We start from the raw sequence: 27113 nt of genomic DNA on the forward strand, positions 1-27113 counted from the left end.
CTGAACATATCTAATTACAATCAGATCTCCGTTGGCCACATTTTAGGGCATGTATCCAGAAATCTGCTAAGACCCACATGAAGGCTGCTACTTCCAGTCCTGCTTGTCGGCCTTCTGTCCACATCATGGCACATACCTCGGTGCCACATCCTACCCGGAGTTACCAAGGAAGCCGGCCATGCTCGGAGAGGCATGGAGAGGCCCAAAGCACTGAGCTGTCCAAAGCTTGTTAGTTGTGCTGCTGTCTTCCCTGGTGGCGAGTTAAATATGTATACAGTTGCTACAACTAAAGAGAAGGAGCGAAAAAGAAAGGGAGGGGCATCATGTCTCTGGGCCACTTGCTGTGTGTCACTTAAGGCTTGATTATTTTACAGAGGAGGAAGCTGAAGCTTGGAGACCTTGAATCGCTTTTCTTCAGAACCCATAGTTAGCAAGTTATAAAACTGAGGCTCAAACCTGGATCTGTCCCATACTGATGTCTTTGCTCTTCATCACTAGGTCCTCCTGCCTCCGTCTGCAATGAAAGAAGTCAGCACACTATTCAACCAGAGATTCTTTCTTTCCTCCTTTATCCTTGCTAATGTTATCAATAAGTGTAGAATGGACGTATATTTCATTTCCCCATTTATTAAACATCTTTTTCTTCAGATTTGACAGAGTGAGATGAGACCTCCAGAGATTACCAGCCCCAGCTGGCTCTCAAATCTTTCTTGAAAGACAGAATGGAATATGTTCTTTTTTTATGAAATGAAAAATCAAAGTCCATAGAGCCTCTTAGATTTTTCTTTGTGTTTTATCCTTACCTTTCCTAAAATACAGTATGATGAATTGATAAACATATTTGTATGAAAGGTTATTATAAGCTCAAGGTATTTAGGACAAAGTGTAAAAGGGTATTTCATAGACCAGATATATTTGAAGTCATAGTGGAGAAGAGAAATAACTCTATGTAACAGTTTTATTGAAATATAATTCATATATCATACCATTCACCCATTTTAGGTATACAATTTAATGTTTTTTCAATATAGTAACAGAATTGTATGACCATCAACACAATATAACATTTTCATCTCTCTAAAAGGAAACCCATTAGTAGTCACTCTCCCCTTGCCCCACAAATCTCCCAGACCTAGGCAACCACTAATCTATTTTTGGTCTCTAGATTTGCCTATTCTGGACATTTCATATAAATGGAATCATATTATATGTAATCTTTTGTGACTGTCTTCTTTTACTTAGCATAATATTCTTAAGGTCCAAGAAATAATTTTTAAGAGATTTTTTTTAAAGATTTTATTTATGGGGCACCAGGGTGGCTCAGTGGGTTAAGCCTCTACCTTCAGCTCAGGTCATGATCCCAGGGTCCTGGGATCAAGCCCCACATCGGGCTCTCTGCTCAGCAGGGAGCCTGCTTCCTCCTCTTGCTCTGCCTGCCTCTCTACCTGCTTGTGATCTCTCTCTGTCAAATAAGCAAAAATTAAAAAAATCTTTAAAAAAAAGATTTTACTTATTTATTCGTCAGAGACTATGCACATGTGCACATGTGAGCAAGCAGAAATAGGGGAGCAGCAGGCAGAGGGAGAAACATGTTCCCTGCTGAGCAAAGCACCTGATGCACGACTTGCACCTGATGCACGACTCAGTCCCAGAACCGTGGCATCATGACCCGAGCTGAAGGCAGACACTTAACCAACTGAGCCACCGAGGCTTCCCTTTAAGAGAATTTTTATCTGATTTTGAGAATGAACTACACATATTTGCTATTTTAAAATGACCTACCTAAAGCATCTTCCTTAGATCATCATCTGATCACACATGGACATTAGGCAACTCTTGGCTTAAAGTTGGTTTGTTGGTATTGTCTGTGAATAAGTTTGTACAGTGTTTTAGAGCAAAAGCCATTGAAACCTAAAGTCAGGGTTTGGTCCTTGTCTGGATTGGTCAGCTTCTCCATGTAAGGCCACAGACGGCATTCCTAATTGTACTTCATGCCCTTGAAACTATGAACCATGAACCTATGGATTGCGAAATTAGAAGGACTATATAGATGGGTAATGCAAACCTATCACTGTCCTCAGGAAAGCAGCTCAAAAGTGATCCTTGTTAAATCCAGTAGACATGCAGTAGGATGAAAAGACAAAAAGGCTTAGGCAGAGCTTTACAGGGAACTCTCAAAATCTATGGTTGTCTTTATCCTGCCAGACTTCACTAGTGTGAATCAAAATATCAAGCAGAGTTCTTAAAAGGCCTACATTGCTTCTGTGATCTATATTGAAACAGTGATATTTTTTCTCCCCCTACCTTAGGAGAAATCTCCCTGGAGATAGAGCCAAAGCTCTTGATGTTATGATCCCGCTGGTGCAAAGTGAAGGGCAGGTTGCCTCCGATATGTATTGCCTAGTTGGTCGAATCTACAAAGATATGTTTTTGGACTCTAATTTCCTGGACACTGAAAGTAGAGACCATGGAGCTTCTTGGTGAGTATATCGGATAAGATACTTGATAAATCCATGACATGAAAAAAATGGTTTACAGATGGGAGTGCTAAATTACTGTTATCCTGTAGATTGTGTATTACAAGTAAATCTTAGAGTTTATAGCTTCAGTAAACAACTTTGATGAAATTCATTTGATATGGTAGAGTGCACTGGGGTAAGTTGGATGAAAAGATACTTTGAGAAAATAACATTTTAAAAAGATATTCTAAAATATAGAGTATAGCAACAAAAATATCATTTTTGGGGAATTTATAGAAGTTGATAGAAAGACATGAAGGAATTCCAGAATGTATGAAAAAATATACCAAATTTGTGGATGAGAAGATTTAATATTTTAAAGATGTTAGTTCTCCCCAACAGGGCTTTCATGTGACATGACAAATTGATTCTAAAATTTATTTGAAAAATACAAAGGGCCAAGAAAAGGCAAAACAATCTTGGAGAACAAAGTGGAAGGACTTGCTCTACCAGATAACAAGACCTACTATAAAGATGTAATAATTAAGATATTGCACTATAAGTGTAGGCGTAGACGAACACTGGAACAGAAGAGAGAGCCTGGAACAGACTGAGATGTTTATGAGACTAGATTTATGACAGTGCACTTCATGGATCAGAGTGGAAAGGGTGGACTCTTCAGGAATGGGACTGGGAAAATTTGTTCATCTGCTCACAAAAATAAAATGAAATTGTATTTCTACTTTAAGCCATGTTTAAGAAGTGAATTAAAGACCAAAATATTTTTTTAAATACTTCAGAAAAAAAATCTTTTAGAATAAAATATACAAGTTGACCTTGGGATAGGAAAGAATTTCTTAAATAAGGCTTAAAAATACCATGAATCATAGAAAGAACAGATTGGGAAATGAGAGTGCATTGAGATTTGCTTCTGTTCATCAAGGTTCTGCCTTTTGGAAATGGCAGAGTGGGTTCTATTGCCTGCTAATCCTACCAATTTTAACAATTATAAACTTTGAAAAAACACTTAAGAAGGAAAATAGTTTGAAAGCACTGGAGAGTGACTATAAGTGCCCAGAAACTGGAGAAATTTTGGTTCTTGGATGAAGGGTACCACATTGGGTAAGATCCACATTTTTATCTTGTGGGCATTCTCCAATCTGCAAGCCCAAGGACAGATAGAACTCGAGAAGAAAATCAGAGTCTTAATAGTCAGAGGGTTTAGTTTGAGGCAGCCAGAGTGCCTAGAGATTGAGGGAGATACCACCTACATGGAGGAGCCACAAATAGCCCCAAAATCTGTGTATAAACTCTTGTTCAATTCTCAGCTGTCCCTGGCATGTGTGAGTTTTACCCTAGGAGCCCAGGTGGAACACAGGAGCTAGAAGTCTTTGAGAGCTGAACAGAAATTTCAGCAGCTGCCCTGTGTAGAGGAGACAGACTTTGGAGTTTGAACCTGACATTAGAAGGGCTTCATGAGCAATCTGAGCTTTCCACTGAAAGTCCCAAAGGGTCACAGCATAGGAATAAAAAATTACATCCCAGGACTAAAGAAGTGCACTCAAAATTAAGAGCAAAATGATACAGAACCACTCTAATAAAACTTAAGACCAAGCCCCCACATGATCAGGGTAAACTACCAACAATTTATTTGCCTGTTAGAATAAGACCAAATACTCTTAAGAGGAGTATAACAGAATCCAAACTCTACAACGTAGCATCCAAAATGTCTAGTACACCATTAGAAACTATTAGATTTATAAAGAAATAGTTAAGTGTGACAATATCAATTGTTGGCAAGGATGTTAGAGGAAAGGTAGTCTCTCCTGGCTGTGGCAGAAATTTTTATGACCACTTAAAGACTTTGATAATATCAAGGCAAGTTGACAGCTAGCCTATCCTAGATCCAGCAGATCTACTTATATACTCTAGAGAAATTCTTAAAGTTCTTCTGTATAAAACTTCTGACATGCAAAAAAAAAAAAAAATCTTTAAAAAAAAGTTGAGCAAGGGGCACCTGGGTGGCTCAGTGGGTTAAAGCCTCTGCCTTTGGTTCAGGTCGTGGTCTCAGGGTCCTGGAATCGAGCCTAGCAACAGGCTCTTTGCTCAGCGGGGAACCTGCTTCCCCCTCTCTCTAGTTCTGCCTATCTGCCTAGTTGTGATCTCTCTCTCTGTCAAATAAATAAATAAATAAAATCTTAAAAAAAAATAGTTGAGCAAAATCAGCAAATGGCAGAAGATCCATGGAGTACAATATCATTTATGGGAACTTTAAAAGCAGTCATACACACCTAGTGAAGGTATATACGCATGAGTGCACATCATAAATTCTCAATTCAGTATACTGGTTACCAGTGAGGATAAAGGAGTAGAAGGGAGGGATTCACATTCAGCTGTAAGAACAGTGGGTATGTGGGAGTGCTGCTTATATTGTTTTTCTGTATTTCTTAATATTCCTAAACTATTCTCTAATTTAAATGTATACATTAAAAGAGGTTGGCTTACCTCAGGAATTCTTCAGTGATAGCCATAAAATCTTTTTAAGTTTTGAAAGGGAAATCTTAATTTTCAAGATCTTGTATCATTTTAGCCACTGAATGAGGGACTGAAATTGGGATAATGGGTTACAACAGGGAGGAGAACTTGGGGACAGTGATTTTCTGGATCCTCATGGAAAATTTTGGTTTAGACTTAAATTTGTATTACACATTTTTAGTATAATCCAGAGAGTTTTATGGTTTCTCTTAACCAAGTTTTTTTTTTTTCCTGCCGTTACAAAAGAGGAATGCAACTATGTAGCCTTTTTATTACCAGATTTATACTTTAAGACAATTCTAAATTGTAGGAGAATTAGAATCTGGTATTTGGAAGCATTGTGTCAGTAGAAGTGCTCTGATATCATTGTGATAATGATATGCATGGGTCATCTTCACAAACCTAAGTTTCATGGTCAGTGAAATCAAATGGAAAACACCTCCTATGAAGTTAGCACATGTCGTGCACAGGAATAAAATAAAGCATTTCCCTATTTGAAAATCAAACAGTTTAGACTACTGTGAGCTTTCAAGGTCACATAAAGTTCAGTTAAGGAGCAGAGTTTTTTCCAGTTGTATATTGTTTTAATTTTCTGTACTTCCAGATTCTGACTCCTTTTTTATGGTTCCCCTTTAGCTGAGGACTATTAACAGTTTCTCAAAAGAGCTTTGTGTCAAGGTCTTTGGGTCAAATTGAAGATGTCAGAATTTTTATGATTTCATTTTAAGCTGTCCATTAATTTTCTAGTAAGAACAAGGAAGGCTGTTAGAGATCAAAGCCTTTTAACGGTAGGGCGCCTAGGAGTTGATCTTGTGTCACTCACAAACTAATTTGGTATTAAAAGAATGTCACTTTTACTGTAGATTAGCTACTGTAGGTAGCTAACCTACCATTACTGTCGTGTATATCCATATATATCCGTTTGTCCCAAGGGTTGCTAAGATATTACCCCCCACCTCCCTTTTTAAATACAGTTGTTGTTTTTTTGTGTTTTTTTTTCCCCCACACCCTCACACTTGTAAAGCTTCTTCGGTATATCTTAATGTTTTGATCCAACTCCCACAGTGCTGCAAACACACTCATTCATATTGGTGTGTTGGCACTGTCCCTAACCTCCCTTCCTGTTCGAGTGGAGCTGTGAAAGCACATTGTCAAGGTGCTGACACAAGAGGGTGTCCCTGAGGTTATGAGACATCCTGCCAGATTTACCCAGGATTATATATGTCCTGAGTCATGGGTCCCACAGGGATGTTTCCACTGACTTTGTCTGAGCCGTCATCTCTCTGAGTTTTCACTTGTCAGATGCCGGTGCGAAGCCAAGGAGAGAGATGTCATGGCAGGTAAGTCAGTCCCTTAAGGCCTCTTCCCATGGACATTTTCCATGGCCTGAATCATTTCTTGCTGGGTTGCAGAGACAGTGATGTACTGACCACGGAAAATTTAAGGACAGGAACTTTCACTCAATAGTATAAGAGCCCCAAGCAATTGTGATTCGAGTGGCTCATCAAGCTCTTTCTTCCGGTTTCCCATTTTAACACCTTTGATGAGTTTAGGGTTCTGCTCCGTACCAGAGGGAGAACATGTTGCCCCCCTCTGAGCATGGAACCAGGAGCTGTGGCGAGGCGCTGTTTTACACCTGGGCACATCTATTTTTCTGAGATCCTTTCCTGGGGGTTCAGAGTACAAAAGAAGGAAATGAGAAAAAAGTTTATGGTTTCAATTTTTTTTTTTAAGTTTGCAGAATTGTGATACGTTGTTCGAATAATTTTTTTCTCTCTCTCTTCTGCTAGAACAAACTTTGGTTGTTGAATCTTATCTGGGACAGAGGCCGAGTGGTTTGAATGAACACATCCTGCTGATTTAAGTATAAAAAAAGACTAGTTCTCTGACATTTGATGTTTTTCATTGTCACTTCCTTTGTTATTTTTGTCCACTGAAGCTCTTGAGGCTGGCTAAAATAATGCTGTTTTTTTCTATACTTAAATTTCTATAACCCAACTTAGGGTAGGAAAAACGCCTTTTTGACCTTTCCATAATTAAACTGAGTTTAGCTCTTAGTCATGAAGAGGTTGTCACTTTTTATCATCGCTGTGCAACATACAGGTAAATCTAAGTTGGAGAAGGCAGTGATTGTGTGGGTCACAGGCTCTGGTAGAGGATGTTTGGGGCTGCGAGAGGTTATCACATAAGTTGAGACAGTGACACCGGGCGGGGGGGATACTCAGCTTTCAAAGTAGGAAATATTGTGACCCCAAAGCCTAGACTCACATCCTAAAAAGATGCCACAGAGTTTCTGAAGTGGCAGACTTAACTAGAATGGCCCCAGGAAATACTGTGTACTGTGACTTGGAGAGCCATGGAAAATTCATTGCAAAGATTATCTCCACCATTCCTTTGTTAACCTAATCTAACAAAGAAGTAACCACGAAACAGTCATGCTGAATTCCCGTGGAGAGTGGCTTACTGAGAACATTTTGTTATGTGCAGTATTTGTTCAGTCGGTGGAAATAATTATCAGTCCCTTCAACTTTGGAGTTGACACAAGGTTTCTGTATATGCTGTTAGCTATTGCAGACTTAGAAGCACCTTATACAGAAAACAATGCTGACATTTTTTCCTCCCACTTTACAACCAACGCCATTGAAACTGGGAGAACTTAAATGAATTTTTTGATGTGCAGTTACTAATAAAATCTCAAATCTAATTTTTTCAGATTCAGTGTTGTTTTTACTACATCCCAGGCTCTCTTTCCTAGAATTTTCAGGAACAAATATTTCCGGGAATGTCTATACTGTTTTGTGGAAGAGGACTTTTGGGAGACTGATGTGAGATAAACACTGAGTCAACACTTAGAAACAGTGTAATCTTAGAAAAGATACCCTTTAGAAAATTCCATTTTATTTAAAAATAAGGATAATATTTACCTGCAGGAATTGGAATGCTCTTAGCATCTTATAAGTAGCAAAAGACCTTACTCCGATGGGCTTCAACAATAAGACAGTGTATTGAATTCCAAAAGTGAGGCTGGGTCTGAGTAGGTTGAGTCAAAAGCTTAAAAGTATCAGCCAAGATCTGTTGCCTCATTATTGCTGTCGGTGGCTCTGCCCTTGGGCTGGCTTTCTTAGGCTTGCAAAGTGGCCATGGTCATTCCAGGCATGAATCTAGTTTAGCTACACCACGGTCTAGAAAGGAAATGGAAGCCATCTTTTTCTTAGAACTGGGAAAGCATGCTCACAAAAACCTACCCCAGACTTTCCTTACTTCTTCTTCATGCTTCTGGTATTCCATCATCAGCCCAATATTGCACAAGTCACTGGGAAGGAGGACAGGATTGTTACAACTGCAACTGGCTTAAACTTACTGTTTTGGGAGGAATAAATGCTCTATTGTGAGAACTAAAAGAAGCAGCATATGTTAAAGTCCTAGAATTTAGTAGGCACCTAGTACTATAGTTTTGGTGTAGAATATGTGAAAATATTTTGTATTTCTTTATATATTGTTACGTTTATCCACATTCAACATGAACACTAACTAGATGAAGTTTCCCTTTTCCTAAAATATTCCCATGTTTTCTTTCTGTTCTTCCTGCATCTAGCTGAACATGTAGTTGATGAGGGAAAAATTAGAGTTTGTGTACTTTTTACATGGGCCTTATTTAAATTTCACGTACCAGAGCTGTCGTGGGGTACCGTGGATAGGCCATGCATGTTTGCAATTGTATTTGGTTTTAGACATGATGGCATTCTCATTCTTAAGGGGAGATACAAAGTCATTTGCAGCAATTTGAAAGGAAATTAGGTGCTTGTACAATATTAATATAATCATGTCTCTCTTGTTGTAATGCCAAAAAAGGTCCATAACCAGGAAATTGAAAGCATTCAGCCTGTTTTTAGCATTAATATGTTCGTTTTTCCATAGTAACTTGTGAGAGGACAGACAGCTTTGCCTTATCAACTAATTTTCTTTGACGTCACTGACAGTGCTATTCAAACAGTAATGTGTGCCTAATAACTACTTAGTTTTTACATTATTAATAGGGTTGGCTTTACTTTGGGAGAGTTATGTAACAGGCCAATCGACCTACAAATAGAGACCAGTGCCTATTTTCCATTTGCCAGATTAGACTTTTTTTTCTTTTTCTTGGCTTCGAGATATCTTTCTCTGTGTTATCTCCATTTCCACTACCCTCTGTGTCCCTCAGAGTTTTATCTCACCATTCCCCTGACATCATTTTTGATCTGTCCTTTATTGTGTCTGTTAGGTGAGTTTCCGAATTTCAGATGATTTTTTAAAAAAATTTTATTTATTTATTTGAGAGAGAGAGAGAGAGAGAGCACAGCAGTGGGAGGAGAAACCAGCTCCCCACTGAGCAAGGAGCCTGATGTAGGGCTCAATCCCAGGAGTCTGGGACCATGACCTGAGCTGAAGGCAGACATTTAATTGACTGAGCCACCCAGACACACCCCCCCACTATTTTTTTTTATTTTTAAGAACTCAAAGCCTGAAAAGTTTGTAGTAACTCAGCATGACCCCTAGCTCATTGATGTTCAGATGTAGAGGGCTCCTAAGGGACCAGCAGCTCCAGGATGACCTGGAGATCCAGGAAGAACATACACTGTACCCACAGCTGCTTTATTTATTTATTTATTTAATTTTTAAAGAAGATTTTATTTATTTATTTGACACAGAGAGAGAGATCACAAGTAGGCAGAGCAGCAGGCAGAGAGAGATGGGGGAAGTAGGCTTCCTCCTGAGCAGAGAGCCCGATGAGGGGCTCAATCCCAGGACCTTAAGATCAAGACCTGAGCTGAAGGCAGAGACTTTAACCCACTGAGCCACCCAGGTGCCCTCACAGTTGCTTTATAAGCTAGCACCCTGGTAAATTGGTTGCATGTCTTGGCCTTGTGACACACCCAGCAAACGATAGATTGGATGAAGCTCTGTTATGGCCTAACCAGTTGAAATCCAGGAATGGTAGTATTCAGGATGTCGCTGTGGAGGTTCCTAATTGCAGCTAACAAGTACTCAGCACCTAAGGAGGGCAACTAAGGCTTGCTTTATGTAACTCAGTTGTCAGAGGGTTGAGTGAGAAAGCTAGATGTTTGCCAAGCATTATGCTGAAAAGGAAGGAGAAAGTGGAAGAATAGGGCTGATTTCACTCAGTGAATTAAAGTGATCATTTCCAAGCCTGGCTGAACATCACAGTCGTTTGTGGAGTTTTTCAGCTATGTGGATGGAGTTCTTTGCCCCTGGAGATTCTGGTTTGGGAGATTCTGAGTCCATGTTATTGAATAGATTAACCACAATTGATAATATGCTGCTTTTTTTTTTAGTAAAGATTAGGTTTTCTCCATATTTTGCTGTCACTCCCTTCCTCCTAAATCTTCACTGTTCTTCACGTCTTTAAAGATTAAGTTTAAAACCCGGGTCCCACTTTTATCTGCCCTTCAGAGCTTTCCTAGGGTATCTCCTCCCATCTTCCCAGTCTTCTTAGAATATGGGGTTTACATTTTAATTTGAGAGAATTGGCAGTTATTGGAAGGGTAAGTTTAGATTGGTCACAAACATGTGAAAACAGTTCATTCTCAAGAGCAGTCGAATAAGTACATGTTAAAATTCCAAGCTAGGCTTTCTTGTTATCAATTGGCAAAGATGAAAAGAGATGAGGGTATTCTATTTCGGCATGAATGCGATGGAACGGTCTCTCTCCTACACTGCTCCTAGGAAAGTGAATTGGTGAGATCTTTGTGGAAAGCAATTTGGCATTATGCATCAAAAACCTTGACATACTTCATGTTCTTTAATCCAGTTATGTCGTTTGGAAACTATCCTGAAGAAACAGCAGATACAGAAACAAAGATGTGTTTGCAGCAGTGTTTATGACACTGAATTTTATGGTAACAAAAAATTGGAAGAAACCTAAATGTCCAACCGTTGGCGAAAATGTTAAACAAAGGGTAGCCTCCCCATCTGATGGACTATCACTCATTCAAAATTGTGGTGCTGGGGTTTGGTGATAAAAATATAGGTACCATAAAACTTACCATTTTAACTGTTTGAAGTCTAGTTCAATAGCATTAAGTACATTTTTTGCAACCATCGCCACTCTCCATCCACAATACTTCTCATCTTACAGAACTCGAACTCTATACCCATTAGACAACTTCCCATTTTCCTCTCTTCCCAGCCCCTGGCAACCAACATTCTACTTTCTGTCTCTATGAATTTGACTAGTCTAGGTATTTCATATAGGTAGAATCATATGGCATTTAAGGCTGATTAATACTCTATTTTATGTATACACTGTATTATATTTATCCATTCATCCATTGATGGACATCTGTCTTGTTGTCACCCTCTGGGCTGTTGTGAATAATGCTGCTATGAACACTGGTGTACAGATATCTGAGTTTCCTCCTTTCAGTTCTTTTGGGTATATACCCAGAAGAAAATGGTGGTTTAAAAAAAAAATTGATAGTAACACACATCATGCCATTCAACCAAAATTTTAAAGCAGATTATAAAAATAACATGATTCTCTTTTATTTTTTTGGAAAAAAAAAGTCTGTGAAGGGGAAAAGGACTGGAAGAAGATAGTTAGAATTTGGGGTTGTTTTATTTTCTTCCAACTTTTCTTTATAATAAGGATCATAAACAAATAAGTAGTTTGAAATGAAGAGAAGGTCTCCCCCCCTATTTAAATTGATGGAGTGATTTGGCACTAGTTTTCTTCTTACGCTGTCCTGCTTTGTCTGTGAGTTATTTTATGAGTGATAATTTAAGAAATATCCCTAGAGATGCAAAGCATCATGAAATTCTAATTTAATTACTTTTATGTCTCCCAGAAAGAATCACAGCTGTTATATCACAAAGCAAGAAAAATGACAGCTAAATAGAGAGAACTTGACTTGAGCTCAGTTTCCTCTTTGATGGAAAGTAGATGCTCTCTAGCTAGAAATAATCAACTCAAGAATATTTCCTTTATTCTTGACTTTGTTGAACATCTCAGTGCAGATGCAAAAAATGAGCTGTCTTTGTTCTAAAGACTTCGTCACTCACTTCATAATCAAGTACTTGCCTCTTTTAGAGCTAGTTTGCAATCAGGTGACAAATACAGTTGCTAATAATAAGGCAGCCTTGAACAAAAATCTCTTGCTTTGGAAGCTCAACTAAGAAGTTTGCATCTTTTCAATGTAATAATGAATTGAAGAGTGCAAAGTACTTACTTTTTCCAGTAAATATTTAGGATTAAAATGGGGAAAAAATCAACAGTAGTGGACATATCTTCATTCAGTTACTCAAATGTAGTCACTAGAATCCTCTTAAGATGTGAATATCTAATTTCATCCTCGAGATTTATTTCATGAAGTCATCTTTAGTTTAGCTTACTCACCTCTGGTGATTTTATTTCTCTATAGATAGGTTTACGCTATTAATCATTGTTGATAGATTTCTTTATGTAAGAACTTACATTCACATTAATTTATCCTCTTGCTAGTTAAATGGTGAAGTTTTCAACAACATAAAACTTCTTTGGGGGAATTTTATGGGCACATTCAGCAGTATTGCTATATTATTCTTTTAAAAATATTAGTCTCTAGGGGCGCCTGGGTGGCTCAGTGGGTTAAAGCCTCTGCCTTCAGCTCAGGTTATGATCCCAAGGTCCTGGGATTGAGCCCCGCATTGGGCTCTCTGCTCAGCAGGGAACCTGCTTCCTCCTCTCTCTCTGCCTGCTTCTCTGCCTACTTGTGATCTCTGTCTGTCAAATAAATAAATAAAATCTTTAAAAAAAATTAGTCTCTAATAAGATCAATCAAATATATTTTGTGACAAAATATATATAAAGAATATATCAATAGCTGTTTCTGTTGTATATGGAATATAAACTTTATCCTTGATGTAAAAGCAGTTCTTCCTGCTTTTATTTGTCATAATTTTTCCCGTTTCACCCAACTCCCTTTAACTAAAACACAAAAACAAAACAAAGCAAAAAAATCCAGAAAGTAATGAAAAAGGACTAAAATTTTTTTGAATATACACCAAAGGATAAAGCAGGGTGATACCAAGAGCTCAGCTTTGGAATTGAGCAGAATTGGGTCAAGTTCCTACTGTACCATTTGTAATGTGCATGACTTAATATGTCCAGTCTTTAGTGTCCTGATCAGTAATCTTGAGAGAATCCTCTCTGCCTTAAAGAACTGTCAGAATTAGAAATACTATGCTTGAAGCGTCTAATGCAATTCTTTGTACCTAGTAGGTGCTCAGTAATGAGAGGCAGCTGTTACTAGTGTGTCTGTTTGGTATTGTTACTATTTGGTATTAATCACAGCTTTCTTGGGTGGAGAACATCATCTGTGCTATGTCATACTATTGTTAGAAATATCCTATCCCTGTTCATAGGTAGGTGATCTGTCCCACCCATGACACCAGGTTTGGGTATATGTCTTGCTTGTTGCTCCTTATCAGCAGAAGCTGTGGTTGTGCCGTGTATATTTTTCCTTGGTCATTTTTCCTGGGGAAAACGACTCCTGCATACTGAGTCCCAGAAGGAAAACAATGTGGAGCAAAGCTGAGCCACCTAATGTAGAAATGTGGCATGAACAGGCATTGCTAGTTCCTAGGATTTGCAGTTGTTTGATACTGTGACACACTTACCCTAAAATGACTGCTACATCACCTTCAGCTAAAATGGATGCTTTTGTTCTTTCAACATCTATATGTTAACATCTATATTTTAACATTATTTTAGCATCTTCATTTTAACAGTAATTTATCAATTTGAGTCTTAAAAAAAAAAGCCAATGAAATGATAAAATATGTTTGGAAAATTAGCATTAAGGAAGTAGAGAATACAAATATGCACATCGTAAGGATCAACATGCTTGGTATAACTGACTTCCAAGTCAATAGGCATTTTAGTAGAGCATGAAAAAACAATCATATGCTACTTCTTCAGAAGAAACTGTGCACTCCCTAGGAATAAATTAAAGGAATGTCTTATAAAAGATACTCAGTAGACAACAGTGCAAGCTATATAAACAGTATCCTCAATATTTTATGAAACAGTGAATTTCAGCAACTTTAAAATGTAATCTGGTGAAGGGGATATGCAATGCATTAATTTAATGTGGTCAAAGGATGTAGCTTTCTGGGTGTATGGTTTTTATCAGTCAGATTTTAGACTACTGAAGAAAGTAAATAGATACTTGAGTCTTCTATGAACCACTGTATTTATCACTTGTCTCAGCTTGGTTCTTGGTAAGAAATGGATGCAGACTTTCTTCATTCAGCAAGTATTTCATATTCACCTGCAACGTGTCAGGCATCCTGATGATTTAGGCATTGGAGATTCAGTGGCCAACGGGACTGACAAGGTCCCTGCTCTCATGGAGTTTGCAGTCTGTTGGGGGAGACAGATGATAGAATAAAAAGTAATTTCAGATTGTTATAAATTCTATAACAGATATAGAATTACACAATTTTCTTTTTTCTCTCTTAAATCATGTTACTATGTGGTTTTCAAGAAAATTTTCCATTTTACCTAAGTTGCCATAGTTATTGGCATTAAGTTATTCTGAATATCATTTTACTTTTAGGGATTTTGTTCTTGGGGCATCTGGGTGGCTCAGTCAGTTAAGAGTCTGCCTTAGGCTCAGATCATGATCCTAGAGTTTTGGGATGGAACCTAGCATCTGGCTTCCTGCTCAGCAGGGAGTCGCCTTCTCCATCTGCCCCTCCCGCCTGCTCATGTTTGCACTCTCTCTCTCTCTCTGAAATAAATCTTTACAAAATAAAATTTAAAAATATTTTAAAACTTTATAAAAATATAATCTATTTTTAAGTAATCTCTGCACCCAGTGTCGGAGCTTGAACTCACAACCCCCAGATCAAGAGTCACATGCTCTCCCAACTAAGCCAGCTGGGCACCCCTCCTTTTCATTTCTTCTTAATACTAACAGTACCTGAACTAATGTCCTCCTTTTTGTTCCCAGTAGTGTAGCATAAGAGTAGCTTATATTCTCTCTCTCTCTCTCCTCTCTCTCTTGTTGTGTGATGAGCGGTTTGCCTTGGAGTTTATCATTTTATTAATCTTCTCATACAGAACGAACTTTTGGCACTGCTGATTTTTTTATTACACTTTTTATTTCATTAATTTCTGCTCTTTCCTTTATTATATCTTTCCTTCTACTTTGGGGATAATATGCTGTAATTTTTCTAGATTGGAGCTTATGGCATTGATTTTTCAACCCTGCTCTTTTTCCAACATATGCATTTAAAGGTATAAATTATTCTACATCCCAGAAATTTTGATATATTGAACTTTCAGTATTGTTCAGCTCAAATATCTTTTCATTGTCAGCATGACTTTTCTGAAGTCATAACCCCTGGGTTATTCAGAAGAAGGTTGCTCAATGTCCAAACATATCTTTTTTCTTATTCTTTAGTTTAATTCTATTGCAATGAGAGAACACACTCTGCATTATTTTAGTTTTTTTGAAATTTGTTGATAAGTGCCTTGTGACCCAAGAGATGGTGCACTGTTGTTGGACGTAGTGTTCCACATAAGTCAGTGAGATTACCTTGGTTAATCTTGTTGTTCTAATCTTCCATATCCTCATTAATATTTTTTGTCTGCTTGTTTGATCATCACTGAGAGAAGTGTTTTAAAATCTCCAGGTATGAATATAATTTTATCTAATTTTTAGTCCTATCAATTTTTGCTTTTATGAATCCATGTTAATTGGTAAGTTTAAGATCATAAATTTTTTCATTTCATTTTATTATTATGAAATGTCCCTCCTATGTCTTGTAATATCTTTTGCCTTAAAGTCTTTTATCTGATATTAATAGATAATCACAACAAACTTCTTTCAGTTAATATTTGAGCAGTATGTCTTCTTGCATCATTTTACCTTCAAATTAACTGTGTCCTTGTATTTAAAGTGTGTCTCTTAAATGTGTATAATTGAAATTGCCCTTTCCTTCCTTCTTCCCTCCCTTCCTTCCTTCCTTTGCTGTTGTTGTTCAGTCTAACTTGACAAAACTCTCTTATTTGTAGTGTTTGGGTCATTTATATTTGTTGTGATAACTGGTATTTGCAGTTATGTTTATCATCTTGCTATTTTTTTCTATTTGTTTCATTGTTCTATTTTCTTTTAGTCTTCCATCCCCCCCATTTTCTATTAATTTAATATTATGTTTTATCTTCTATTAGCCCTTTACTAATACTTTTTATATTATTAGGTAAGTAGTTCCCTAGAGATTGCCATCTGCATCCTTGACTTTTATAGTGTACCTTAAATTTGTACTTTACCAACTCCTGAACAAGGAAAGAAACGTAGGGGAGTTTAAATAATCACGTTTTTGAAGTGTTAATATCTTTTATGTACAGTCACCTATTTACCCTTTCTGATGTTCTTTCTTTCTGCAGTTCAGTGTTTCAACTGGTATTATTTTTCTTTAGTCTGAAGAAGTACTTTTAGGTATTTTGTGTAGTGTGGATCTGTTGGCAATTAATCCTTGCAGGTTTTGCTTGCTTGAAAGCATCTTTCTTATACTTTTTTCTTTTTTCCTTTTTTCACTCTAAAAATGTCATTGCATTATCTTTTGGCTTCCCTAATTTGTATTGCTAAATCTCTTTTATTTTTCCTTTATAGGAATGTATCTTTTTCACTCTGGCTCATTTTAGGATTTTTCTGTGTCTTTGGTTTTGGCATTTAGACTGTGATTATTTCATTTTATCCTAACTTGAAGTTTGCTGAGTTTCTTGAATCTGTGGGTTAATGTTTTCAACAGTTTGGTAGTATTTTTGGCCATTATGTCTTCAGATATTTCTTGTGTTCTGTATTCTCCCTTCTTTCTGGAGTAACAATAATACATATGTTGGATAGCTTAACTGTGTCCCATATGTCTCATGCTTTCTTGTGTTTTCCCCCTCACTTTTTCTGTCTGCTTCCATTTAGGTATGCTATATTGACCTATTCATTTCACCAGCTCTGTCCTTTGCTCTGTCTAGTCTATTAAACCCATCCAAAGATTCCTTTTGATTCTTTTTTCTTAAGATTCCAACCCTCTATTGAAATTGTTTATCTTTTTATTCCTTTGTCCATCTTTTTCTTGATTTTTGTCATATTTGTAATAATTAGTTTAAACTCCTTGTTTATAAACTCCAGCATCTGAATTATCTCTAAGTCAACTACTCTTGTCTGTTTTTGCTCTTTTGTTTATTGGTCACATTTTTCTGGCTCTTTGCATGTCTCATAGTTATTATATCCCATATATTTTCTATTTAAGAATTTTTAAGACTGAAGATGGTTTATTTTCTCTCACAGGAAGTTCTTACTTTCCTTTTTAGCCAGATAGGATAAGAAGATGATTACTTCAAAGAATGCAATTGAGTTGGGGCACCTGGGTAACACAGTTAATTAAGCTAAGACTCTTGGTCTTAAGACTTTGGCTCAGGTCATAATCTCAGGGCCCTTAGATTGAGCCCACACAGGGTTCTGCATTCAGTATGGAGTCTGCTTATGATTCTTTCTCCCTTGGAGCATCTGAGTGGTTCAGATGGTTACACCTCTGCCTTTGGCTCAGGTCATGATCTCAGAGTCCTGGGATGAAGCCTCACATCTGGCTCCCAGCTGCCCCAGTGGGAATTCTGCTTCTCCCTCTCCCTGTGCCTCTCTCCCTGCTTGTGTGCTCTGTCTCTCTCTCAAATGAATAAATAAAATATTTTTTTAAAAAAGGATTCCTTCTCCCTTGCCCTCTGCCCCTCTCACCCCTCCTCAAATAAATAAAGAAGTCTTTATGGAAAAATGCAATTTAATTGAGTTGGTCTGGGTTTCAGTTTTGGTTGACCCAGTCTATCTTGATTTTGTCTCAACTTTTGACTGAGAGCCAAACAGATCTCTATCTCCTTATCCCTGAGTGCTGTGAGTGATTTCATGTCTACCCTTTGAAGTTTTGAGTTTAACTCTTTGTTCTTTCACATCATACAGCTCTAAAATTTGGCAATTTTTTTAGGGAGGAGACTGTCATATCTTTGTTGCCAGCTCCTCTTGCTAGTGGCACTTTACTTCTAAGTCCTGCCAGACTTGAGGAAATTTCACTCTGCCATCCCAGCCCTGCCTCATCTCCCAGCTGCCTGTACAACCCAGCATTCAACAAATGCCCCGTGGAGAGGTTCCTCCAGGTTTCATTCCCTCATGCCAACCCATGCAACTATCAGGAAATCCACTAGTTTCTCTTTTCCCTGGAAGAGTTTCAAATAGGAAGTTCCTCTGCCTATGCCAAGCCCAACCCTCATCTTATGATCAGAATGAGCAAATGCCCCTGTAGAAGACAAAGCAATTCAGCTCATCTTGCAAGGGCACTTTCCCTCTCTGAAGCTTTATTTGAATGATGTTTTTAATTGTTGTTGCCATAGATCTCCAGTGTCTATAAAAATATATTTTTGAGTATGTATCCTTTTCCACATAGTTGTTACAGCAGAAGTGATGGCTTCTAGCTAGACTACTACATCTACTTTGAAGCTTAAGTTTTCCCCCAGGCATTAAATAGTCTTCTATAATTTAAATGGTATATATCTTTCAAACATTTAGAATACATTTTATTCCCTATTAAACTTTATAATATTGGAAATTTAGAGTAGTTTTTCAACTCACAACAAATATCCTTATAACTGAATTTTTTATTACATATTTAATGCTTTTCCTTAGGAAAAATTCATTGATGTATAATTATTGTGTCAATAGGTATGCTTAATTTTTTAAAATTTTACAATTTTGGTATATACTGACAAATTTTAGGCAAGAAATGCTATACTAATTTACTTTGACAGTGTGTGAGAATTTTTAATTTCCTATGGGTGGTATATTAATAATATATGACAGGGTTTTATTTCTCTTGTAACACAGCCTGCATGTTATCTTAATCTCCAGGAGAATCCAGAAAATGTTAAAACTTTCTCCTAAGGACTAAAGTCATTCTTTTTTTTTTTTTTTAAATATTTTATTTATTTAACAGAGAGAGATCACAAGTAGGCAGAGAGGCAGGCAGAGAGAGAGGAAGGGAAGCAGGCTCCCTGCTGAGCAGAGAGTCCGACGCGGGACTCGATCCCAGGACCCTGAGATCATGACCTGAGCCGAAGGCAGCGGCTTAACCCACTGAGCTACCCAGGCGCCCAGGACTAAAGTCATTCTCATGGAATGCAATGAATCCTAGAAAAACAAATTATTAATTTTATTGGCATTCATATTTTGGTTAAAAACATATAAAAAATATATATGTATACTATATATTGTAACATACAAACACATGTAAGCCAAACTTTTCATTTTGGTTGATTTTGGAACATAGGAAGTCCTTAGTCAATTTTTATTGATTGGTTTGGGCATGTCTTGTTTTTTGCATTTAAACTTTAATATCTTTAAGAGAAATTTCATGTTCTTTGGTTTTAGGAAAAAGGAAAGAATTTATTTGTTGGAAAATATTGCATATCTTGATATGAATTGAGAGAAAATAGAATATACAACTTCTTTCTTCTTCTGTGCTCTTTGTAGTGGGATATTCTACTTGTCTCTGAACAAACACAAAAACTTCTGAGACTTAAATGAGTCTAAGATTTAAAAATCATGTCTTTCCTTTATATGACTAGTTTTAAATATCAGCAGTCTGGTTGCATGTTTTTTCCATCTTAAACTGGGAAACACCTGTACTTCTAGACAGGTAAAAATGCTTTTTGATCACCAGCAGTGGTATACTTGGAAATTTTCTGTTCTTCCTCTCATGTTGTAATTATTTAAGCCAACTAGTTAAGATTAATACTTGCTTAACCTTTGTTTCCATTCAGAGATACTTACTCTATTTAAAAAGTAAGACCCGGGATGCCTGGGTGACTCAAGTAGGTTAAGCATCTGACTCTTGGTTTTGACACAGGTCATGAAGTCATGAGTAGTGAGATGAGGCGCTGTGTCAGGCTCTGCGCTACGCATGGAGTCTGCTTGAGGTTCTCTCCCTTGCCCCTCTCCCCACTCACACATATGCACATGCTCTCTCAAATAAATAAATAAATCTTAAAAAAATAAAAACCTATTGTGAATTAAAAGTGACTGTTGTGCATTAAAAAAAGAAAAAGACCCTTAAACAGGTCACATAATCCTTAATATCCAGAAAAATGTACTTTTTCTTTCCTTTTGAAGCTTAACTTGTCATTTTAAGTTATGGAAAATTTCAAGCATGTATAAAAGCCAAGAAGAGTATACTATAATGCGTACAGCTGTGTCTGCCACCACTTTTGCTATTCTTGTCTTTTAACAGTTAATAATTTAAGTGGGAATGTCTTTATCTTGGAATTGTAGTGTTTTTTTTTTCTGTATAACCTTTTTTTTTGTATCATCAAATCATCATTCATTCAGTATGTAGCCCTTAAATTTTGCTTAATTTGATTTTTTAAAGTAAAGATTTCATTTTTCATGTTTGTGTCAAGCAATTTCTAGCAGTCACCAGGGTGTTTATTTTCATTTTTTTCTTCATGCTCCAAAATGTGATAATATTGAATATTGTTGCCTGTTGAGCAATTCGATGTAAGGAAATCCTTGGACAGAATCTAAAGTATCACCTTGAAAATACAGGGATTTGCAAACGCTGAAGTCTTTTCAGATGTCGAAGTGTTTTTCAAAGGTTGATATTTAGTTTCATGCATATTCAGAAAAGTGTTCTTATTCTCTTTGAGCCAGCATTAGCATGCACAGCCACAGTCTCTGTTTTTCTTAATGTCTTAGTGCAATTGACATTCTTTACTTCATTTCTGCATCACTCTTGTGAAACTCACTGTTTCAGTGTTTACCTAGATGGTCTCCTCTTTGCTTTGTATATTTTTCAGGCTTTTAAAAACCACTTTGAAAAATAGGTACAGGGCTTTTATGTTTTTTTTTTAATTTTTTATTTTTTATAAACATGTATTTTTATCCCCAGGGGTACAGGGCTTTTATGTTTTAATTACCACTGCTTACACATGTGAACGAACACAAGCGCACACACACACTCTCTCACATTTCTGGTAGATTGTTGAAAAGAGGGCACAGATTGCATGGAGCACTGGGTGTGGTGAAAAAATAATGAATACTGTTTTTCTGAAAATAAATAAATTGAAAAAATTAAAAAAAAAACCTAATACCACTAACAAAAATTAGGTAGTTATTAGGTGATTATATTGCTATGATAATTGCAGGAAAATGTATCCAGAATTTCAGTACTATTTCTTTGAAAGGACGCAAGATGCGAAATGCACTGTGAAAGATAAAGTCAGAATTCAGTTAAAAAATGAATGAATAAATAAATAAAGAAAGAAAGAAAGAAAAAAGAAAAGAGGATTTTTTTAAAAAGACAAAGGCTACTATGGTAAAGGTAAGCTAAGCAAGGGAATGCAGTGGAGGGAGGGCAAAGAAAGGCAGAGTTACTTAAGCATTAAATCCTAATAACACAGCACGCTACATTCTGGGGTGAAGGCCAGTGGAATATTTTTGCTTGCTCAGGCATCAGGGTTATGCAAACAGAAGCTGTTGCACACCCAGAGTTTCATGATTGAGGAAGTAAACTTGTACATTTGTTTGTTTTTTTGGTTTTTTTTAAATTAGGTTCAAAAAGGCGTTTGAATCTGAGCCATCGTTACAGTCGGGAATTAATTATGCGGTCCTTCTCCTGGCAGCTGGGCATCAGTTTGAATCTTCCTTTGAGCTCCGGAAAGTTGGTAATTGCTGCTTGATATTTTACATGGAAGTCAAGAAACTGGACCCAACTTGGTACAAAAAAAGAGAATCATTGACAGATAGACCCTTTGCTTTTTAGTTCTATAGGTTTTCTGTTACGGTATCTCCTTGTTTAGTGTTTCATATTATTGCGCAGAATCCTGATATTGGGATGTAATTTGGTTTTTCATTTATTTTGCCTGTTTCTAAAAACACCTTGGTTAATATTTATTGTTCCAGCACAAACTAATATTGAAAATATGGGCTCTGCATTCAGCCTCAACTCCCAAATAAGGTAATATTTGGAACATCAGAAACATTTCCTGTTTTAGATTTAGAGGACGAGGAGGAGGAGGAAAAAAAGGAGAAGTAGGAGAAGATGAAGAAAAGACCTCTGATATTTTCTATTTCTGATTCTCTTACATACCTTCAAGCACTGTGATTTCAGTGGTATTGGAGGTGAGACTCCAAAGCCCCCAAAACAGTAGGTCAAGCAGATGGCAGTTTGGCAGTGATGAGTCTTCTGAGAGATCATCTCTGAATTGTAGCCATTGATAGAATGTGCTTTTTTTTTTTTTTTTTATAAACATATATTTTTATCCCCAGGGGTACAGGTCTGTGAATCACCAGGTTTACACACTTCACAGCACTCACCAAAGCACATACCCTCCCCAATGTCCATAATCCCACCCCCTTCTCCCAAACCCCCTCCCCCCAGCAACCCTCAGTTTGTTTTGTGAGATTAAGAGTCACTTATGGTTTGTCTCCCTCCCAATCCCATCTTGTTTCATTTATTCTTCTCCTACCCACTTAAGCCCCCATGTTGCATCACCACTTCCTCATATCAGGGAGATCATATGATAGTTGTCTTTCTCTGCTTGACTTATTTCGCTAAGCATGATACGCTCTAGTTCCATCCATGTTGTCGCAAATGGCAAGATTTCATTTCTTTTGATGGCTGCATAGTATTCCATTGTGTATATATGCCACATCTTCTTGATCCATTCATCTGTTGATGGACATCTAGGTTCTTTCCATAGTTTGGCTATTGTGGACATTGCTGCTATAAACATTCGGGCCTCTGGAAAACAGCATGGAGGTTCCTCAAAATATTGAAAATAGAACTGCCCTATGACCCAGCAATTGCACTATTGGGTATTTACCCTAAAGATACAAACGTAGAATGTGCTTTTATCCCTTTTATCTGTGGACATTATCTGATCTGCTCACCCCTCTTTGGAATTTTAAGATAGACTGCATCTTAGTGAATAAACTTTGTGGCTTTTTGTTTTTTGTTTTTGTTTTTGTGTTTTGCTTTTAGCTTTAATAACATTTTTTAAAGTTTTGCATATTGAAAAACTGTCTATGGTAGTGAGATTTTGCTGTCTTTCAGAGAATCTTTCCAACACTTTTGGAGTCATTACTACAGACCTAGAAATATTATGCCATATTTTTCATAAAGGAAAAAAAGCGGTCTTAGCGAATCTATAAATTGTAGAAGAACCTTTTCCTTCTGTTAAGATTTTTAACTGGAGACTGTTTCTGTTTAATTTTTCTTCCAGAAAAATGAGTCCTGGACTTTTTTTTACATCATTTGGGAAGGGCTTATAAATGTGTAATGTTCTGGGAAATCCTTTACAGCAAAGTTTGAGTATTAAATAATTTTTGAAAGGGCCCCAACTAAAAGAATGATAAAATACTGGTTGCTACTGGATTGCACTGTTATTTAATGCACAGAGATTTATTTGCAATAATTTTTTCAGTTGGTAAATGAAATCAGAGAAAATACGTGGCAACTTATACTCAGGACCAGTGATTATAAAAAAAAAAAAATTGTATCTGAGTTTGATTTTCAAACTCTACATAAGCCAAAATTCTTCAAGTACTAGTGAGCTAAAAATAATTTGTGCTGCTATGTTCTTGAACTTAAGGTCAAATTTTCTTAAGGCCTCCAGATCATTATAGGAATTGACACTGATTTGCATGCGTTGATGGAACAGTAACACAGTGGCTTGAAAATGTACCTCCTCTGAATTGTCATTTTTAAGTTAAGTACAGATTAAAATGATCAGCACTCAGCTAAGAGAGTAGATCTCATTGCAAAAAAGAAATGATAATTATGTGATGTGATGAAAGTATTAGCTAACACCATGGTGGTAACCATTTTACAGTATGTAAGTATATCAAAGAAACACATTTTACACCTTAAACTTTCAAGAGGTTATAATTAAATGTATATTACAATAAAGCTGAGGGAAAAGAATGGTCAGCACTCTGAGATTTGAGGCACTATGAATAATACAACTTTGTAAGAAAATGTACCTTACTTTTTTTTTTCCAAAAAGAACTCATTCATAATATATGTTAAGCAAGCATTTGGAAACACATAAGTTGAATTTTAAATTTTGGAAAATGCAAAAACATACACAGACTGAAAATGTGACTTTTTAGGTTTCTGAAACACTGTGACATGCACTCCAAATTATATGTCCTTTATAACTAAAATGCAATTAAAACTCACTACTTTAGATTCTACTCTATAATAAATTATGCTCATCATCATAGGCTGACCTTAAGTTCATTTTTTATGGCAAAATAGAATTAAAATGATTTACAAGGAAAAACAGATTAAATAAATTAACTAATGTAATATTAGTTAATAGTATATAATAAAAAGATTAATAAATAACACATTTTCCATGTTTTATTTATTTTTTTAAGATTTATTTTATTTATTTATTTGACAGAGAGAGAGATCACAAGTAGGCAGAGAGGCAGGCAGAGAGAGAGGAGGAAGCAGGCTCTCGGCCAAGCAGTGAGCCCGACACAGGGCTCGATCCCAACAACCTGGGATCATGACCCCTGCAGAGGCTTAACCCACTGAGCCACCCAGGCACCCCACATTTTGCATATTTTAAAGATATACTTTTAAAAAGTATTTCAAATTTCAAATTTCTCAGTAATTGTATCTTCTTCTATTCTTTCTCTTGGCCCCCTGCAAATGTACAAATTAGCTTGAACTGCGAGTTCCCTTTAGTAATCAGACTTTTTAAAAAATAAGATCCCTTCTTCTGGTGCATTTTGAAATTTTGATTTATTTATAAAAAGTAAGCAATTAAAAATTAAGATACCAAAAGATAACCACTAAATTGAAGCATCTAAACATACCATCTTAAGTTTAAGACCTCTATGGTAAGACCTGATTCTTAGTTCTCCTTGCCTACGCCCAAAGACTCTCAATTCTAGTTGTGTGAGTGTCTGAGATTAAGACTCTTTCATGATCTATGTTTCACTTTCCCAGCTTTTGGAAAAGCATTAATGTTTAGACTACTTAAAACACAGAACCACATCTTACATGTTCTTCCTCTTTTCAGCTTCACAAGACTTAAAATTAATATTCAGATGTTAGCCTAATAACAGATGATTTTCCCATCTTCTGGGGACTTTTTCAACTATGAGACATTTTATGGGAGAGAGTCAGAATTATAGGTTTGGGTCCCCAACAATAATGATGGTGTAATGAAAGAACATTTTGCTTGGGATTGAGACAAACCACTATTTGAATCTCATTTTCAGGGAGCAATAAAAATGAAATCTGTATTACTGAATATGAAAGTCCATGATTCTATAAAGATAATTTTAAAAAGGAAATCAAAACAAAAACAAAATCCATCACCAACTACAGAACAAATCATTTGTCCTGTATGGAGGTGACCAATTGCTCAGATACTTGGAAATTATAGGGAAGAAATTTGGTACCTTCCCTTCTTTTTCAAGAGCTATTATAGCTTGTCTAGTTAATGAGGTAGACACTCTTCTTAAAGTATGCTTCATACTAAATGTATTATTCCAAAAGAGAACATATCTTCAAGAGAATTCTAGTTAATGAAGTAGAACCATAAGGCTCACAATGATAGTGATGTTGAAATAATGATTCTGGCAAGGGTCATCAATCAGAACTAATATCATTAAGTGAAAATGTTAATTTCTTTAAATTTCATTTTACCATATTTACCTGATACCAAAGCTCCCTCACAGGTTGCTTGTTAGTTGCAAAGGACAAATGTACCTGCACAGTCCATTCTATATATGCCCTCCAGAGATCTGGCCCTCAGTGATCCAGCCAGCATCCCTAACAGTGAGATGGCCCAGTGGTGCCTCTTCCTGCGATGAACAGGGGGTAAAGCAACATCTCCAGTAAAACAGTCTCACCAAAAATGTTTAACCCAAATTGTAAGCTCTAATATCCAGCTGATAGGAATTGCAGTGGATATAAAAATAAGTGAAACAACACAAACATGTGACACATTCACGCCAAGGTCAAAGCTAAATGTCACCCTTTTAATACGAACTTCCGGCATGCAAGAGTAAGTAAACCTGAAATTTTCTTTTAAACTTTTACTGTAATTTTCTGATCATACATTTTCATAGCCCCTATTTAAATGTTTGACGTGATTTGCTACTAGAGCAATCCTTGGTTCATTTCCTGCAAGCATGACACATAAAAATAGCTCATTTTCAGATGAAGTTAGTAGAAATACCCATTTTTACTATCTCATTTTCCCTCTACACTTTCTTCTTTCCCTTGTATTTGTTGGATTTTTTTTTTAATTATTATACTCAGATAGGAGCTCATGGACGTTGTTGTATACCTGGGTATAATTTTTTCATCTTACGAAATTTTTAGGAACAAAGCCATTCTCTTTCTAACTTATCACAAAATGTGAAGGATTCCCAAATGGACTTTTTCTTGAAATACTCAGGGCTTAAATGTATTATATCATAAAAAGTAGCGTTAAGTTTTTAAGGCTTATTTTGTTTTGTTTAAGTATAATTTTCCAAAAATTTTTACAGTTCTCAGGAAATATAAAATATTACACCTGGAAAGATTTTTAGGGGTGCCTGGGTAGCTCAGCTGACTGAGTATCTGACTCTTAATTTTGGCTCAGGTCATATCTCAGGGTTGTGAGATCGAGAGATCGAGCCCCCCATGGGGCTCCACACTTAGATGGGAGTCTGCTTGGTATTCTCTCTCTCCCTCTGCCCCACCCTCTGTGCTCTCTCTCTCTGTGTCTAAAAAATAAATAACATAAATCTTTTTAAAAATTTTTTTATGTAACTCTGTTAATATGGAAAACAGTAAGAGGATATGTGTAGTTCAAAGTGCATTTTAGAAGCTGAGGTATTCATAGACAATTTAACAAACATTTCTGAGTTTGATTGGAAAAAAAGCAGAACTAGTTCAGGCCCAATAGGTCATAAATCTTAGGGATTATCTGTTTTACTAGACAGAAAGTATTTGAATCTCTACTAAACCAAAACATGCAAGTTAATAAGTAAACTTCTCTACATCTGAGATCTTTAATGAATAGTA

At 36.6% G+C, this 27113-nt stretch overlaps 1 protein-coding gene across 3 annotated transcripts in view; it reads left to right on the forward strand.

Moving 5' to 3' along the window:
* Window positions 1-27113, forward strand: part of MAP3K5 (mitogen-activated protein kinase kinase kinase 5) — a 201201-nt gene that overhangs the window by 82044 nt on the left and 92044 nt on the right. For all 3 annotated transcript variants that reach the window (XR_004284933.1, XM_032339409.1, XM_032339411.1), the window contains exons 7-8: window positions 2310-2480; window positions 21629-21741. Coding sequence is in view for 2 of the 3 variants with exons in the window: in XM_032339409.1 (XP_032195300.1) it covers window positions 2310-2480; window positions 21629-21741 (284 nt within the window). In the remaining variant the exon portion in view is untranslated. The remainder of the gene's footprint in view (window positions 1-2309; window positions 2481-21628; window positions 21742-27113) is intronic.

The sequence above is a fragment of the Mustela erminea genome, chromosome 4 (genome assembly GCF_009829155.1).
Source record: "Mustela erminea isolate mMusErm1 chromosome 4, mMusErm1.Pri, whole genome shotgun sequence".
NCBI classification, from domain to species: domain Eukaryota; kingdom Metazoa; phylum Chordata; class Mammalia; order Carnivora; family Mustelidae; genus Mustela; species Mustela erminea.